Source organism: Musa acuminata, chromosome BXJ1-7 (assembly GCF_036884655.1).
Source record: "Musa acuminata AAA Group cultivar baxijiao chromosome BXJ1-7, Cavendish_Baxijiao_AAA, whole genome shotgun sequence".
Lineage (NCBI taxonomy): Eukaryota > Viridiplantae > Streptophyta > Magnoliopsida > Zingiberales > Musaceae > Musa > Musa acuminata.
In genome coordinates this window covers 2,264,859-2,281,312 of record NC_088333.1, presented here as the reverse complement: position 1 = coordinate 2,281,312, position 16,454 = coordinate 2,264,859, and the positions used below count along the sequence as shown (strand labels likewise).

Genomic DNA, 16,454 nt, shown 5'->3' with positions numbered 1-16,454 from the left:
TAATGGCATTAAGAATGAATAAAAGACGGTTAGAATATCTGGATCTTCTCACCATTTGCAGTATCTTATGTTCAATAAGTTTAGTCCATTCATAATTAGAATATATATATCTAGAGATCTTTTTTATAGTATTTAATCTTGTAAAGATTAAATGTTAGGCTTCGCATGTTGTGTTAGTTGGCCAAAAAGAGGAAAAAAGTCGATTGCTTCCTTCAATTAATAACCAAAAGTAACATGTTAAATCCAATCAACAAAAACAGAGGTTTCAACCCCAATTACCTGACTGTTATGGAACGACCGACCTCATTTCCTCCTCATGCTTGCTTCCCTTTTACAAGGTCGTAATAGTAGCAGGTGATGCTCTCCGAGGAGGATGTCCAAGGTTATCAAAGGCACCCTTCTCTTTGACCACTTGCAAGAAGAAGCGTGCCTCGAGACCCTGGCAAGCAAAAGATCATGAGCCGGATCACAAATTGATGACCAAGATTTGATTCATCTAAGAAACAAACTGTATATCAAGTGCAAGGATGAGATATCAACACAATTGTTCAGAATAAGCCAAATGGACTCGGAAGCAGAGAGAGCCAGCCAGTCAAAAAGTTATTCATGGCTGGAAAGGAGGGGGGCGGGGGAAGTAACTAATTGCTTTCACTGAGCTGTACATATGTTTATTCCAACATCCCCACGTATTCACATGAAGGGAGGACTCTGCTAAATTTCAAATCTGAACATCCGAACCCCCCTGCTTTACAACGCATCTGTCGAGGACAGGACTACAAAAATTAATTCAAGAAAAAAGAAAAGAATTGGATGAGGATCTGTACATCCTTCGGATGGAAAAGCGATAAGCATTTTGCCGATGGTAGAGGTGCAATCCTCAATCGTCTGGTCGCTGGATCTCACCCATCAAGATGCGGTTGCTATGGACTTTGAAACCGAGAAGGGATGGATCGATCTGCCTGCCTTTTTTTCCCTTCTTTTTGGCAGCCTTGCCGAGTGAACCTACTTCTGGGTTCTCAGGTTCAGGCATCGGCTTTTTGGTGCTCTTCAACATGTCACTGAATGAAAGTTCCATAACATCAGCATCGCTGCCCGAAGAAGTTCGACGAAATCTGGAGTCTTTCTTGTTGGAGATTGATGTCTCTGTAGATTGGGATGCAGGATTACCTGCAGAGTCTTCTTTTTAAAAAAAAATAGAAATAATTATAAGTCAATCAATCTACAGCAAACAAGAACCAGAGTCTTCAGACAAAAACCATAATCTGAAGACAATGTGAAAAAGGTAAAAGGTAAAAAAGGGGAAGAAAGAACAGCATACCCTCAGACGACCCAAAAGTAGTAGGTTTCTTTCCCTTTGGTGGTTGAGAAGCTATCATGTCTGGCAGTTCTGCGGATGATGTAGCATGAGGATCACGGGTATGTTCTAAGAACGAACTATTGGTTCCTTTCAAAACATCACCAGAACTGCAAAAAATGAAAAAGAGCAGAGCTTAAACAAAATTGAGCGAGCAAAAAAAGAGTGTAAATTTAACAGTCTGCACAAAAATTCACGACATATACTACAAAAAAAGGATAACCAAGGACAAGCAAGGCTCTAAACATGGTCATGCATCAATAATAGAAGGGAAAATGAGATCAAAACCAGCATTTTAGCAAAAAATTTTAAAAAAAGTAATATAAGAAAAAGAATCTCATGGAAGTGATACAATTTAAGTTACAGGTGATCATGTATTCAATTAATAAAAAAAGAACATGATTTTGTGGCAAATCATTACACATTAATCTAATAAACAGTAAATACACTATCACCAACGGTAAATACTTAATTACATTGTGGATAACATCACCAAAATCAATTTGAAGAATAATTTTGTTTTAAGTAGATTTTAAAAACACTTTCATAAACTTCTAAAAAAATTTATAGGTAAGAAATATTGCTAAATAATGAGAAATCAAATAACCAATTACATAGCCACCAAAAGTAACCAGACTTTAACAAAAATAATGAAATAAAAAATTATGTACTCGGACACTATCCAAACTATACTTGATGAAGACAAAAATAACATGTCGACTACATAAATTCTGTTCTTCACTTGAAGCAACGGATTAATTTCTGCTTTAATTGTAGAACTTTTGTGCTAGCCATGCCAACCCCTGAAAGCTATAACCATGCAGCCATGCCAACAAGGTACTAACACCAAGCACCTTACCATGCCCATGATACACCCATAAAGATATATGATTGCACAGCAGCACATATGATTATAAGAATGCCAAATGCCATGTTAACTTGCGAAGAAGCCAAACCACAAGGGTTGACTTACGAAGACATCACCTCAGAAGGAAATGTAATAAACAAGTCCAAGCTTGAACAAAAATTGTCAAAGCATTAGAGGTCAGCTTATAGATAGTGCCATCCTCATTCCATTAAATGAAAAGAAAGGAAATAAATATACTCAAGCGGACGCAAAAGAGAAAACCAAGCAATAAATCCTTACTTCTGATTTAATGCAGGCCAAATCATTTCTAGAGGAGGAAGAGAAGAAGCCAAGCCATAAGAGGTTGGCTTATAAGACAACAAGAACTAAGAAGATGAGCCATGAAGCTAACCTGTAGAAGATCAGTCCAAGGACAGTGCTAGACTGGTTTCATTTAGTAGCATCAATATTATGTCTACATACATACACTTGTATCCATATGTATGAGCACAAGTATATGTCTTCATTTATTCATACACATACATGTACATGCATAACACACAAAAAGATGTAGGTATTAGAATCTTGGCAGGATTGAGGCATCAATCCTACCAATCCAAAATTAGTTTTGGGCCTCCAGATCTAAAATCAGTTCCTACAGAAAATGCGATCCTCGAGGCTCAAGCTTCGAAATCAAGTATAAATTGTTCAAAGCTGAGGTAAATATGCTAGTAACAGAACTTTTTCAGAAGGTCTGAATCACCGAACAGCAAGCTCAAACTGGCAGCATCACTCTTTGACAAGACCAAGAACAGTAGGTTACTGTAGTCCACGTGTGCATGCATATGCACACACATAAATTAGCATAGATTACTAGAAATGATAAACAAGCCATTGAAATTTAAAACAAATTCAGGCACACTGACAATCAATTATAAATTACTCCATGTCCAGATGAAGAATATTTTGATGATAAATGGTTAATTAAAAAAGAAATCAAATATGAGGCACTTAGTTAAACAGAAAAATAAATCCAACATAAAATTCTAATTACTTTATAGAAAAGAAAGCCGTTCATCTCAGTAGTCATACATTTTAATAAATTGGATAGTAGCAGAGAATTTCTTACATGTTGCTACCAATCTCTTCAGGATGAACACTATCAAGTGTCATTTCATAATTAAAAAAGGTTAAACCTCCCCCTGCAGGAATTCAGATAATAGTTATATGAATCACCAAAGAATACAAGCAGTTAACTCAGAAAGAGGAAAATTGTTTTGATCAAATTACCAGCCTTTCCAGATGAATCGTGCCTAAAAGATTTGTCAATGTTAACCATTTCATGACCTCCACCTGCTGCTTGCTTAACCCCACTCTCCTGCATGTCCATAGCTAATCGAGTCCCGGAACTACCTCTTGGACCCAGTGACTTCCCTCTCGCCCCCTCCATCAGGTTGGAGATATCTAATCTTTTTAATGAAGAACTACCACCAATAGAATTCACAAACTTTTCTTTTTCGATTATATCTATATCTGCCGGGAATTGTTTCTGTTCAAATGATCTTGCAGAACCAGATCTCAAAGTTGATCTGCCGCTTTCAAAGTTACTAGCATCATCTTCCATATTTTTGTTTGATAGTTGCTCCTTTGTCGGCTGTCCTACATCAGCAAAAAATGAACTCTCTGAAAAAGAACTACTCAAACCTCCTCTCTCTGAGCTGAGATTAAAGGGATTTTCTGAACTAGGACGGGAATAGATCCAAGAATCCCTCAGCTCATAGGATGATGTAGGAGTACCAACTGCCAATCCTGTTGGCTGTTGAGATTGAAAATTTTCATGAAAAAGCAAGTCTCTCAATCCATGTTCTGAGCTTCCATCATTTCCAAGAGATGAGGCCCATGCATTTAGGTTCTCACCAGGAAGGCTCAGATTGGTGCTTCTTTGCTTTGCTGCTTCTATTTGTAACTGCTTCAGATGGGATTCCATCAAGTCAGATGATCGCTGCCTACTTGCCTCAGACCAGTGCCTCTCTCTTGCATCCAAGTGTGGAACAGTGAACTCCTCAGAAATACGAATCTGATGGGAACGAACACTAGAAGGAATTTGTCCTATCTGATTAAAAGTATGCAGCTGATCAAGATGTCCCTGAGCATCTAGCCCTTGAGCTCGTGCTACAGCATTTACAAGATCCAAGTTTGGAGCAGGAGCACCTACATGCATATGCATTGACCTATCAAGAGGATGTGGTCTTCGTTCATAAGGATCATGCGGCATTCTCTCATGTGACAAAAAATTCTGCTGAAGATGGCTGGGCTGCTCGAGTGATGAGAGTGCCTGCGCCTGCACAAGATCTAATTGGCTAAGTCTGGCAGAATAATTCTGGTGTGGACCAGCAGCAGTTCTGATGAACTGACCAGAATCATCAACAGACCAAACCCCCCCTACATGTCTCTCTTCTTCCATGCCAGACAGCTGCCTTGAGAGTTGTCGTGCTTGAAGCTGCTCCTGCTGAAGCTCTAAAAGAAACTTTTGTTCTAAAGTAGGAACCTGTCCCCGCTTGGAATGAGATAGAACATCCAACAGATCATTTTGATTTTGACGTTGGAAGTTCTGCAGAAAATTTGCTTCCAAAAATTGCTCGGATGCTGAGTCATGATGCAGTGAAAGGTTATGAGACTGTTGTTGGGACTCACTCAAGAGACGCTGCCTAAGAAGAACCTGGTCATACATATTCATCACATGAGAATCGATGTTTGATGCTCCAGAACCAGGTTCAAGTAATTGTCGATGCAGCAAATGTTCAAGATGAATCTGCTTCTGTAGTTGTTGCTGTCGTTGTGGTTCATGATGTTGAAGACGATGCAGTAATTGCATCTGATGCTCATGCAGTTGTTGGTGTCTCTGGTGCATTTGATGCTGCTGCTTCAACTGATCGAGATACCTCTGCTGCTCAAACTGAAATTTCAGGATCCTCTCTAGATCCTCCCTAGGTTGTTGATTAACAAGGTGATGCTGCTGCATTGGGTCACGCACCTGATCCAATAATGTTCCAGCGAACTCGACATTTTGAGGGGACAATAAGCGTTGCTGCTGAAGTTGCTGCTTTTCCAATTGTTGTAAGAGCAGTTGCCTTTCTAAACTAAATTGGTTTGACTCAGCTTCAAACCGTGACAAGTTATTTGCATCAAAGTTATCATGAATTATGTTTGAACCCTTGCTCCTATAATTGTTGGCCCATGGTTCATTCGTGATGGGGAAGTCACTTATTGAATTGAACTGTTCTGGATTGTGGCTAAACAGAAAGGCATTTCGAGCAGAATCATGATTGTCAATCAACTTCTCAGTGGAGCCTGGAACAGTTGATGAAAGGGGAAGCTTCCGGTGAGTTCCTTCTAGCTCAGACCACAACAATCCAAGAGAATTTAAGTCATTATCTCTAGGAATGTTATGACTGGCAAAACTACTATTTCCTGTTTCTGTCATCAAAAAATGATTACCACTGGTGGATCTTGATAGAGCAATGTTCTCATTAACAAGCTTTCCTGACCCTTTCTCCATGTCCCCCACAGGCCTACCCTTATACAATACAACTGCAAACACAAAAAAATTACTCAGCAACTATAAATTCAATATAGGCATTAGGAAAAGGAAACCAAAACAAAAACAAACAGTTTTAATTAGACAAACCTTCTGTATCTTGACCAGTAAAATCATGGAAGATTTTTTCTTCAAGACCAGTTGTACCTAGTGGTGTTTCTGAATTGGAAAAAGATAACCAAGCTTTGTTAGGATCTACTGAAGCTTCACTCTCAACAACATTGTGTTTTACATGATGATCCAAAGTATCCCAAGATAGCAACCGTTGCTGATCATTTGTGGGAAAAGAATCGCTAAAACAGGAAGAGGGAACACAATTCTCCAGGTTGCCCCTTGTAGTGTCCAAGGGTTCGGACTTGTTACCATAAGGGAGATCCAGGACAATATGTTGCTCTAGCTTCAAGTGAGGCATAACTTCCCCAAGTGGCCGAAATGGTGTGCCATCAGGAGCGTCTGATAAGCACACAGGTAAATCTGTACTAAAGAAACCTTGTTCAAACCATGAGATAATGTCAACACCCAAAAATGGACCTTGTATATCTCCTTGTGGATCCTGGTAAAATAAACTCAACTCCTCAGGAAAGGTACCCTGTTCTGAAAGCTTTTTTTCAATTTTGTGATTTTCATGATTGTTGGTGTTTGAGATCTCAACAAAAGAAGCATCATATAAAGGACATGATGCATCAGGTAGCTTAGCATTAACATCAAAGGAAACAGTTGAACCCTCTCCTAATTTTATATTCTTCGGAATATCCAAGTGACTTGTTTGGTCATCAACATTTGCCACTTCTATCTCACTAAGATTTATCTCAAAATTGGTAAGATTACCACCTAAAACTGGTTTATCGTGGATAACTTCATGGTCTGCAACCTTTGGAGCCCGATCATCAGGACCCACTAAGTTAATCAGAAGGTTGATATTATCCTTACTTTCCAGCTCTGAAATGAAAAATCAACACATCTTTTAGTAATGAACAAGAAGAGTTAAAATAGAGCTTCTAATAAAATATGAAAAAACAAATATTTCATTGACCTTTTAAAGTGGCAACGGATTCCATTTTATCATGTTTGTTATCAACTAGTGTATTGCCACCATCATCTACATAAAAGATATACAAGATCAATAATTGTATTCAGATTAAATCAGTATTATGACAAGTTGCTCACCTATCTCCTCTTTAACTCTTGGCATCCTTTCCCGATTTAAGCTCACTTCACTGCTTGTGACTTCTCCCTTCCAAATATCTTTCAGAACAACCTTTTAGACAACCATTTTTAAATTATATATAAGTCCACCATAAAGATTATCTCCAACAAAAGAAAAGAGACATTAACAATGCAATTTAATATCTAAGACCATGAAGAACAATTGGAAATAAAATCTGTATGGAGCACATTTTCCAAACAAAATTAATGCTTGTGCAGGACATGACAATGCAGGCATGCTCTGTGCTCCTAGTGTTGGTTACATGACACTGAATAACTTCGGTAACTGTAGTATGCATCGTTTGCCACTGTTAGATCATAGTTCACAAGCCATCACTTCACAGTGTCTTTCTTCAAATCATTAATTACAGCATGCAAAAACAGACAGATCTCAACAGATAAGCATATCCAAGTAATATATATGTGTATCAAAATCACCATCCAACATGCAAGAATGCCTAAGTTCTACTTCCCAAGATCAAACTATTTCCACAAAGTTCCAAATCAAAATACTTCCACACTAAATAAAACAAATAATTTTTTACTACATGAGTATCTAAGTCAGTTTTCATGTAATCTCTTCTATATGCGCAAAACAGAGGGCTGATCCTTAGATGCAAATGCCAATAGGGAATACAATGATGTAGTTGGTGATAACAATTCAGTTTACCTCTTCCTCTGCATCAGGTGTGACAAACGCCAAAGGAGTTATGGAGCTAGATACTGTTATTGGAGGAACTTCCTCAAAGCTCTCAGAGGTAGCATCAACGACTGGCATCTTTTGGTTCCTATAGATATCAAGAAGTTTTCCCCTAGGATACTGAAAGTTTGCTTTATTTACTGGCCATGCACCAATAGGGCCAGCTGCAGATGGCCTGCCAAATTGTAATCCTGAAACAGATTTTGATCTACCCCTACCAGAGGCAAAAGGCACAGGGGGGACCTCAACGCCCCCAAATCCCGGAGCAGCACGGAGCATTGAAGAGCCACCAGAATGAATTTCCTGGCGATGGCGAGGTCTCCATTTATCACGAGAATCAGATCCAGATACTGGACGGAGGCTAGCAAGAAAAAACTGCTTCTCAGAGTGAGAAGCTTCTTTCTCAACATCCACTTTCCTTTCTGTCCAAGGTTCCTTCTCTTTGTCCTCGGGACCCCACCTAGATGACCACTTGCTATCGCGGCGGTTTTCATTTCCTGCACTACGATTAGGAACTTCATGCAACCTATCAGATGAAGATAAAGTCTTCATATCAGCAGCTTCTCTCAAAGAGATATTGTCAGGATGACGGTCATTTTTACGGTACTCAGTTTCTCGATCCCCTTCCTTTTTACGTTCTCTCCTACTGAGCAAGCTAGTTTCCCTCTCCTCTTCACGCCATCGGCGATTGCTTTCAAGATCAATGACGTTCCTTCTCCATTCTTTTTTCTCCGGTGGCCACATGTCTTTCTGAACAGAATCAGGCAAGGTTGCAGATGGTGCAAAACTTGTTGGCCTAGTGTCCTGTCACAAATATGCACGAAGGTCAGAATGCTAAGCAAATATAACAAAATTTGGAGAATTTACAAACATTAATTAAATTGAATGCCAACACTATTCATGAGACATTTTATTACAAAGAGTTACATTTACAAGTCAAGGGTGTTGTAATCAAATATGGTAAAACACTACTAAGTAAAATTGTTTAGAACAACCATAATTGACATGTTACATGGTCCTCTACAAGCCACTTAAGTATCCAACAATCCTTTCCAATTCATATGCATGTGCTAGAATCTAGATACAGTCATTGACATGGTTACAGAAAAATCATGAGTGATGCACAAATAAAACATAGATAATAAATATTATGCATGGTGCACTATGTTACATTTTGCAATTTGTTGATAGCAACATGTGCTTTGGAATAATCACATGGCACATGATTAGAAGATGCAACCTCATGGGAATCAACCATCCACTGGAAAGTAACTATGTTACCATAGTGCAATATCACTAATTTTTTAAGAGCATCGCGCCTTCTAAGATTGTACATAGGTTATTAAAGATTGAGTGAGTTGTCTTATCAAAATCACCACTTAACTATTCTTAAGACAAGTATATCCAACTTTAAATGCTAATCGACTATAAACTGGGCAACTTATTTAAAGAACTCAATTAGTAGAACTTAACATCCACTAGCACAAGCAGAGTCCATTGACAAACATGGTAAAATGGAATAATTAATTGCATGGATAATGGTCCCCTTTTAATTCAAAGAATCACAAGTAAAAGATGATTCACACGTCTATTTCCTGTTTATGAATAATATTCCATCAACAAGCTTTCATGGACAGAAGGAACCATATTTAATTTAATAACTGTTACAGCACACAAAGAAAATGCAGTGTAATGGTTATCTCATAATCAGGAAATCAAAATTTTCTCCAAATCCATTTTGTGGATATTTCATCAGAAGTTTGCCATCTCATGCTTAGTTCATAGTTCTAGAAAAAACTAAAATCTCCTACAGCAGTAAAGACTACCAATAATTACCCGTACATCAAAGACTTTTTCAACTAAAAATAGATAAATTCCTATTACTCAAAAAACCCCATGATAGTATGAACAATTATTACTAACAGAACGTAGCATCAAGCTACCCGCCTAAAAAAATTCCTGCTACCAAGTAGTTAAAGATTTTCAAAACCAATCAGTCATCAGATTGGACATACAAAGAGGATATGTTAAGCATGACCAAGAAATCTATGAAAAGTATTGCTGCAATTCTTAAAAAAATTCACCACCCAAAACATTGGGTACGTTTAGAAATACATTTGAAATGTGCATTGGGCCCACATTGAGGGCCCAATGCACATTACAAATGTGAATTAGTATTGAGTAATTTTTTTACAAATCGCATATGGTCTGAGTGTTGTATTTAAAATGCTCAAATGCTGATACTACCTCAGTGTAACATTAGTATTTCAACATTTGCGAGATTCTAATGTAATTTTTCAAATTCTGAAAGTACCCTTTGACTTTATCTAAAATTACAAGATTGGCAAAATGATTTAGTGAGAAACCAACATGGTTTATATTTTCTATAAAGTAAAATTTTATTTATTTATTTTTAAAAAATATTCTATATTTATTTATATCATTTTCTTTTTTATATATTATTTATTTGGATCATACAAATTTTTTTTAAGATTACATACATTCATTTATTTTATTTTTATTTGTTTACTTATTAATTTAAATAAAAATATATATATATTTACTTTTAAATAAATATTTAAAATATTAGAATGATAGATTTATCACAAAATATTTAATAGACTTTTGGAATACAATTTTATCAAACAACACTTACATCAATAAATATTTAAAATATAATTTTCATCTATTGTTTATCAAACACTTAAAACATTCCACAACTACACATTTACTCAAACCTCTTTTTTCAACTGCATATTAAAAATACAAATATGTTCTCAAATGCAGTCATTACCACTTGAGTGCTGAAGAGGACCCTTTCTACAAGGCTAATAATACAAGTCCCAAAAAATCCACCACAACATATAGTACCATAGACATAGGAATACCCAAGTCATAAGCTACCACAGGAGGCAAAATGGACTAAAACACCAACTGATTTTCCTTTGGCCAGTATTGTGTTTGCCACACTGCATCAGAACATTAATGAGTAAGAGTAGCACACACCTCCTTTTAGGCTTAATAGGATGTTTTTTCAGGCACAGTTTTAGGTTGGAGACCGCTTGTCATCATTTTTTTCTCTAAACCATGTAACTATTAAAAAGGAAAATACCGAAGTCATAAGCTATACCACAGGAGGCAAAATGGACTAAACCACCAACTGATTTTCCTCTAGCCAGTATTGTTTTTGCCACACTGCATCAGAACATTAATGAGCAAGAACAGCACGCACCTCTGATAAGGCTTAATAGGATGGCTTTTTCAGGCACAGTTTTAGGTTGGAGACCGCTTGTCATCATTTTTTTTCTAAACCATGTAACTATTAAAAAGGGAACTTAGGTGGTCACGAGCACTGAAATTTGTCAATATGATAAGAAAACTCAAAGAAATCTAGATATGGAATCAGGCAAACTAGTGTACACCAAATAGTAGGATAACTTAGCATTTATGGAATACGAAAGATGGACAGTAAGAAAATTTATATACTGTAAGACAATTGAAACGAGGACAAAGAATGACCCGTCACAAGTTTCACTGGAGTCCCTTAAAGAGTACCCCATGGCATACAGAATTGCTGATGGACCTCTAAGAGCCATTGGCAGTTCCTGATGATTGTATTTATGACATAAGATCACCCAAAACCCAAACAAACAAGGAATATTAGTCAAAGGCAGGGACAAGTATCCTATTATTACAGCAAGCCACCAACACGAACATGGACAGCACGTAGCATACACCAACTACCCTATTTGAAGGTATCAACCCCATAGCAAACAGAAACATTTCAAACATTATAACAAGAAGCACTAGCAACTTAAGTGAAAACAAACTACAGAAGGCAACCAGAGACCGCATCGATTTGGAGTTATGCATATGTAATAAACAAATTAATCAAAGGAATCTCCCAAAAACACCTACTAACAAATATCAGGTTTCGATGATACTGAAAAACTTCGTACATATTTGCCAATGGATAGCAACATAACAAACAGACAATTGTCAAAGCTCCAAAATCATGATACCAATATTGATAAAAGAGAGTGAACCAAACACGAAACAGAAGCAATGCAGATGGTGGCAATCCAGTCCAAGAGTAGGGTGAGAAAGAAATATATCACTAGAAATAAAAGCACTATCATCCTCAATTTGAATATTTTTCTATAATAAGCCCTTTAGCAGAAGAACTAGGGAGATGTTTAAACAGCGATCACATAATTCATCAAAGATGAAAGTCCGATATGCTTAAAGGCAAAATTGGAAACTTCCTAGACTTCTTGGATCTTAAAAAGTGATGAAGATCGATGTCCTTTCAGTAAAAGACAAATTTTATCTTGGTTGTTGATTGGAAAACCAGGAACACCCTTCATATATGTAGACTCACCGGCAACCATAATAATAGACTTAAATGCCTCACCATAAATATTATGGACAAGGCATATGTTCATTATGGAAGTTAGTGAATTAGACAACAGATTAGTTCATATACTATTGTAGCAGTCCTTCATACATTCTAGAATTAATCTTCGAAAAACACAAATTTTCTCTGTCTGCAACTTCATAGACTGATTGATCATCTAAATAGTTGGCCAAGATTAATATATATATATATATATATATATATATATATATATATATATATATATATATATATATATATATATATTGACTATAAATTATCTTGTTAAATAGTTATGGAGCATGTCAAACAAAAAAGGGAAAAAGATATACTAGCAAAAGGTATCTTCCATATGTCATATAAAATAGTATATTTAGTCATTCACCCAAAATTCACAAGGTAAAGCAATTACTTAATTTGATAAACCTTGGTATCAAAGTAATTCTGACAACATGGTGCTAGATTAGGCATCTAAAATGATTGTTTAGTTAGTCTTCTACAGAATTGGCAATTAGATAAAAATTGAGTAAATTTAATTAATAAGTCACTGTGGGCAAAATCAGTTAGGTCAGGTTGTTATTGACCTGACCCCAATAACTTTGATGAACTGCATTGAGCCACCCAAAAGCTTAATCCTAAGCTACTTGTGACAGGCTCAACTGACTGATTAACCTTTTTTTATTCTTGAATATTTTATTAGGCTTCTAACCTCTAGCTTCTTTACTACAATCTTCTAACTCCCTTGCCCATCACTTTCTTTATGGCTCAATAGTCATGGTTATCCACTCCCTCTAATTAAGAGATTAGTCAAGCTTGTAATCTTACCAAATAATTCCAAGTCTCATCCTTTGCTCTCTAAGAAAAATTTGTTCTGCTCATACTTGCATCAATTTCCCAAGTTAAGATGTATTCATTTACCTTCATTGCAAGATAATTAAGGATTTTATTTTCTATTAAATACACATTTGCCATATCATCTGATGTTTATATGAAATTCAATCATGTAATATTATGAATGATAAAAAACCAGATTTTAAAATCTGAGGAAAGTATCATAAGTTCATAACTAGCAACATCACCTGAAATTGGGCAATGATGTCTTAAAATCGGCTTCACAGGTCCACAAGTTAATCCTCATGGTCTATAACAAACTATATAATAATTGTAAGGTAACAGACGAATTAAATGCCAAAGCAAGTCCCACTAGATTAAAAAAAAAAGTTTCCATTCAAATGCCAAGGAAACTCTAATGATATTTAAAAGTATGAAGAAGAGAATGAAGCTGCAGTTAACAGAAACATCTTTAAACATGTGGGACATTGAATTTTATTACATAAAAATAAGCAAAAAGAAGCAATCAAGTGATTGAGAATAAACCACAAGCAAAATTTTGCAGTATTTAACTAACTGTATATCATAAAGTACAAATGTTGCTGTCTTGCTGAAAACAACAAGCTTAAGCTACATCAACTCAAAAATACCACAAGGAAACAAAGCAAACATCAGTCCAGCTAAAAAAAATGATTATATAAGGGTAAAGAACATAATACACCTAAGCATTAACACCCTTTAATGTGTGCAACGTTGAATTTTACTACACAAAAATAAACAAAAAAGAAGGAATCAAGTGATTGAAAGTAAACCACAAGGTAAATTTTGTGGCATTTAACTGACCGTATATCATAAAGTTCAAATTTTGCTGAAAACAACAAGCTTACATTATATCAACTTAAAAAATCCCACAAGGAAACAAAGTGAACAAAACAAACACTAGTCCAGCAAAGAAAATGATTAAGGGTAAAGTATATGATAGAACTAATCATGACAATCGCTTAAATGGAATAAGTCAATAAATGAGCATTATATAGGAAAAATGGAAAGTTAATACAGCCAACACAGTAGAAATACCAACCTTGCTGTCACCAGGTTTTGCATAAAGCCACTGAGGAGACAAAGGTATATTATTTTCAGAAGACGCTTGATCTGCACAATGCAACATATATGAGTCATTATAATTATATCAACAAATTGGTGCACAAAAACAGAATTTCATACTAAAATTTTGATCCTTGTATGGGGAGGAAGGTGGCCATAAGAAGTAATAGCATATGATGGAAATAAAATTGTAATCACTTTTTTCAGAAAAGGAAAGCATAAGAACAACAGAAGCATAGAACTCCAGTAACAAAGCATGTTGCAACCTTATAATCCACACTATCTAGCAATTTATATGAAAAAGGCTGCAGAGCCAACTTGCAAACAGAAAGGACTCCTAATTTCTTGTGGCAGCTCATACAGATAATCATGGAACTTTGTATCCTATAACATCAGACAAGTAAAGAAAACAGGCAATAAAGGCCATAATAGCATAGTCAATGCTAAAATTTGGCAAAAACTCCCGGACTCTGAAGATAAACGACAAATAATGCATGGCAAAACATAACCTTCACCTCATAAGAATAATTGACAAGTTCCTAATTATAATGAACTTAAATGAGTTCTGCCCAATCAGACAAATTCGAGTAATTCTTATAGCAAACTCTATAGTGTGCAGGCAGGAAACCAAGTACCCTCCAAACGGGAAGTTGCTCTTTCGCCACGACAAGACCAGATTGATGATAATTACAATAATTGGGACAATAGAGCATCCACCATTAGCAGCACAAAACACCAAGATGCTAGAGCATACAGAGATACTCCAGTACCAAACTCACTATTAAAAGACAGACATAAATTTACCTTTTCCTTCGTCAAGGAACCCAATAGGATTCTTTTCCTTGCCATTTCCACCAGCAAGAGTATCTGATAAGAGAAAAAATCCATTCAATATACATAGATCCTTTTCTTAACAAAAACTACTGTATGATTCAGATTAACCAAGAAAATATAAAACACGAAGAAAAGGTAACACCAACTGCAAACAGTTGGAGATAACATCTCTAACATCAAACCCATTGTTGTTACTAAAAGCAGTTAACAGCATAGTACGGATTCATCAGGTCCTAGAAAAGTCAAAATAAACCATAATCGTTTAAGATTTTGTATAACTGCTTACTCCTGCAAGCAGATGTTTCTTTCCTTGTTTTCTTAAGAATATTTTTAGCAACAATAATCAACTCTTCGACCGATTTGATCATGAAAAGCTTATAGCTAATGATGAAATCAAAAAGACACGAGATCTGACAAGAAGAAAGAAAAACCCTAAAAGCCGCCTCCAAGATCCATCCGTCTAATGACCAAATAAGAATCCCAGAAAAACCAAACAAGCAAACGAAACATCAAGGTACCACCTTTCCCGGCCCAAGCCTCGCCCACCAGCCTCGAGGGGAGGAGGTCCTCCGGCAGATCCAAGTTGCCACCAGCCATCTGCACCGCACCAGTTCACGCGGGACGCACAGATCGGGGGCCGCGGAGACCGAATTACGGTTTCCGGGGCGACAAAGCCGAAGAATCCGAGGGAATCGAGGGCGAAATGGGGGATTTGGAGGGCGAGGAAAGGGCGAGACGGATGGGGCCTGGGACGACTCGGGAAGGGGGATTAGGGTTAGGGTTTGCAGGAGAGAGGATTGAGATCGAGAGAGGAAAAGGGTTCGGGCAGGTGATCAGATGAGCGCAAGGGAGTGAATGATCGTCGAGAGAGAGAGAGACGCAAAGAGCGAGCGAGAGCTGCGAAAGAGATGGAGATCGAAGGGAAAACCATATTATAATTTTGGGATCCCTGGCGACTCTTTTTCCCTTTTTTTTCTAATTAATAAAAATAAAATGAGCCAATCGAACCGGCTTGAACCGTGATTAGATAATCGAACCGGAGTTGAACCGGAATTTTCTGGGATAATTGTGTTTCCGAGCCGTGTGCTTTAATAACTCAATTAAAAAATCAAAACTCATTTTAATTAGTATTTTTGAATTTTGTAAGCTTTTATAAAATTATGTAAGTAAGAATAATTATAGACATCATATGTAGACTATTTTTTTTTTATTCTTTGTTCCAAATAATCTCTCATCCTCGGTTTTATTTGTTTTTATCTTAATTTCTTTATCTTCTTTCTCTTTTTTGAATCCTAACTATTTTCTTTTAGGATTTATAAGTATATTAGGAATCCTAATTATTTTTAAATTCTAATTAGATTCAAACTCCTTAAGATATTGTGATTTATATTAGGGATTCAAATACGAAGAGTCTGAGAATTAAGATTTGTTCTTATAATTTTAAGATTTTAGTGAGAGGAATAAGATAGAGAAAGATATGTTATGTGTTCATGGATTTGGTGTTTAGAGAGAATACTTTTCACAAAATTATATCTTTGTATTTGTTTTTCTTATACAGTAACGGATAATTCTTCATGCATACGA

The 16,454-nt window shown here is 36.3% G+C and overlaps 1 protein-coding gene across 4 annotated transcripts; it reads right to left on the bottom strand.

Moving 5' to 3' along the window:
* Positions 1 to 635: 635 nt before the first annotated feature.
* Positions 636 to 15,787, bottom strand: LOC135678174 (uncharacterized). 4 transcript variants are annotated; one of them, XM_065190666.1, is made up of 11 exons: positions 15,392 to 15,787; positions 14,841 to 14,903; positions 14,014 to 14,084; positions 7,676 to 8,509; positions 6,967 to 7,057; positions 6,833 to 6,898; positions 5,890 to 6,738; positions 3,492 to 5,792; positions 3,330 to 3,403; positions 1,319 to 1,466; positions 636 to 1,167 (listed from the first exon to the last, which is right to left on the bottom strand). In XM_065190666.1, the coding sequence occupies exons 1-11, from the start codon at positions 15,465 to 15,467 to the stop codon at positions 878 to 880; spliced, it is 4,863 nt and encodes a 1,620-aa protein (XP_065046738.1). In that variant the 5' UTR covers positions 15,468 to 15,787; the 3' UTR covers positions 636 to 877. The 4 variants fall into 4 exon arrangements, with proteins under 4 accessions (XP_065046738.1, XP_065046737.1, XP_065046736.1 ...); XM_065190665.1 differs by having other exon boundaries at positions 636 to 1,176; positions 15,392 to 15,786; XM_065190664.1 differs by having other exon boundaries at positions 636 to 1,179; positions 1,319 to 1,464; positions 3,331 to 3,403; positions 15,392 to 15,786.
* Between the last annotated feature and the right edge of the window lie 667 nt (positions 15,788 to 16,454).

Coding starts and splice junctions, on each gene's coding strand:
- LOC135678174 (XM_065190665.1), bottom strand. CDS start 15,467: ATGGCTGGTGGCAACTTGGATCTGCCGGAGGACCTCCTCCCCTCGAGG. Junction 8,510..14,013: donor CAAAACCTGGTGACAGCAAG/GTTGGTATTTCT, acceptor TATTTGTGACAG/GACACTAGGCCAACAAGTTT. Junction 6,899..6,966: donor AAGAGTTAAAGAGGAGATAG/GTGAGCAACTTG, acceptor TCTTTTATGTAG/ATGATGGTGGCAATACACTA.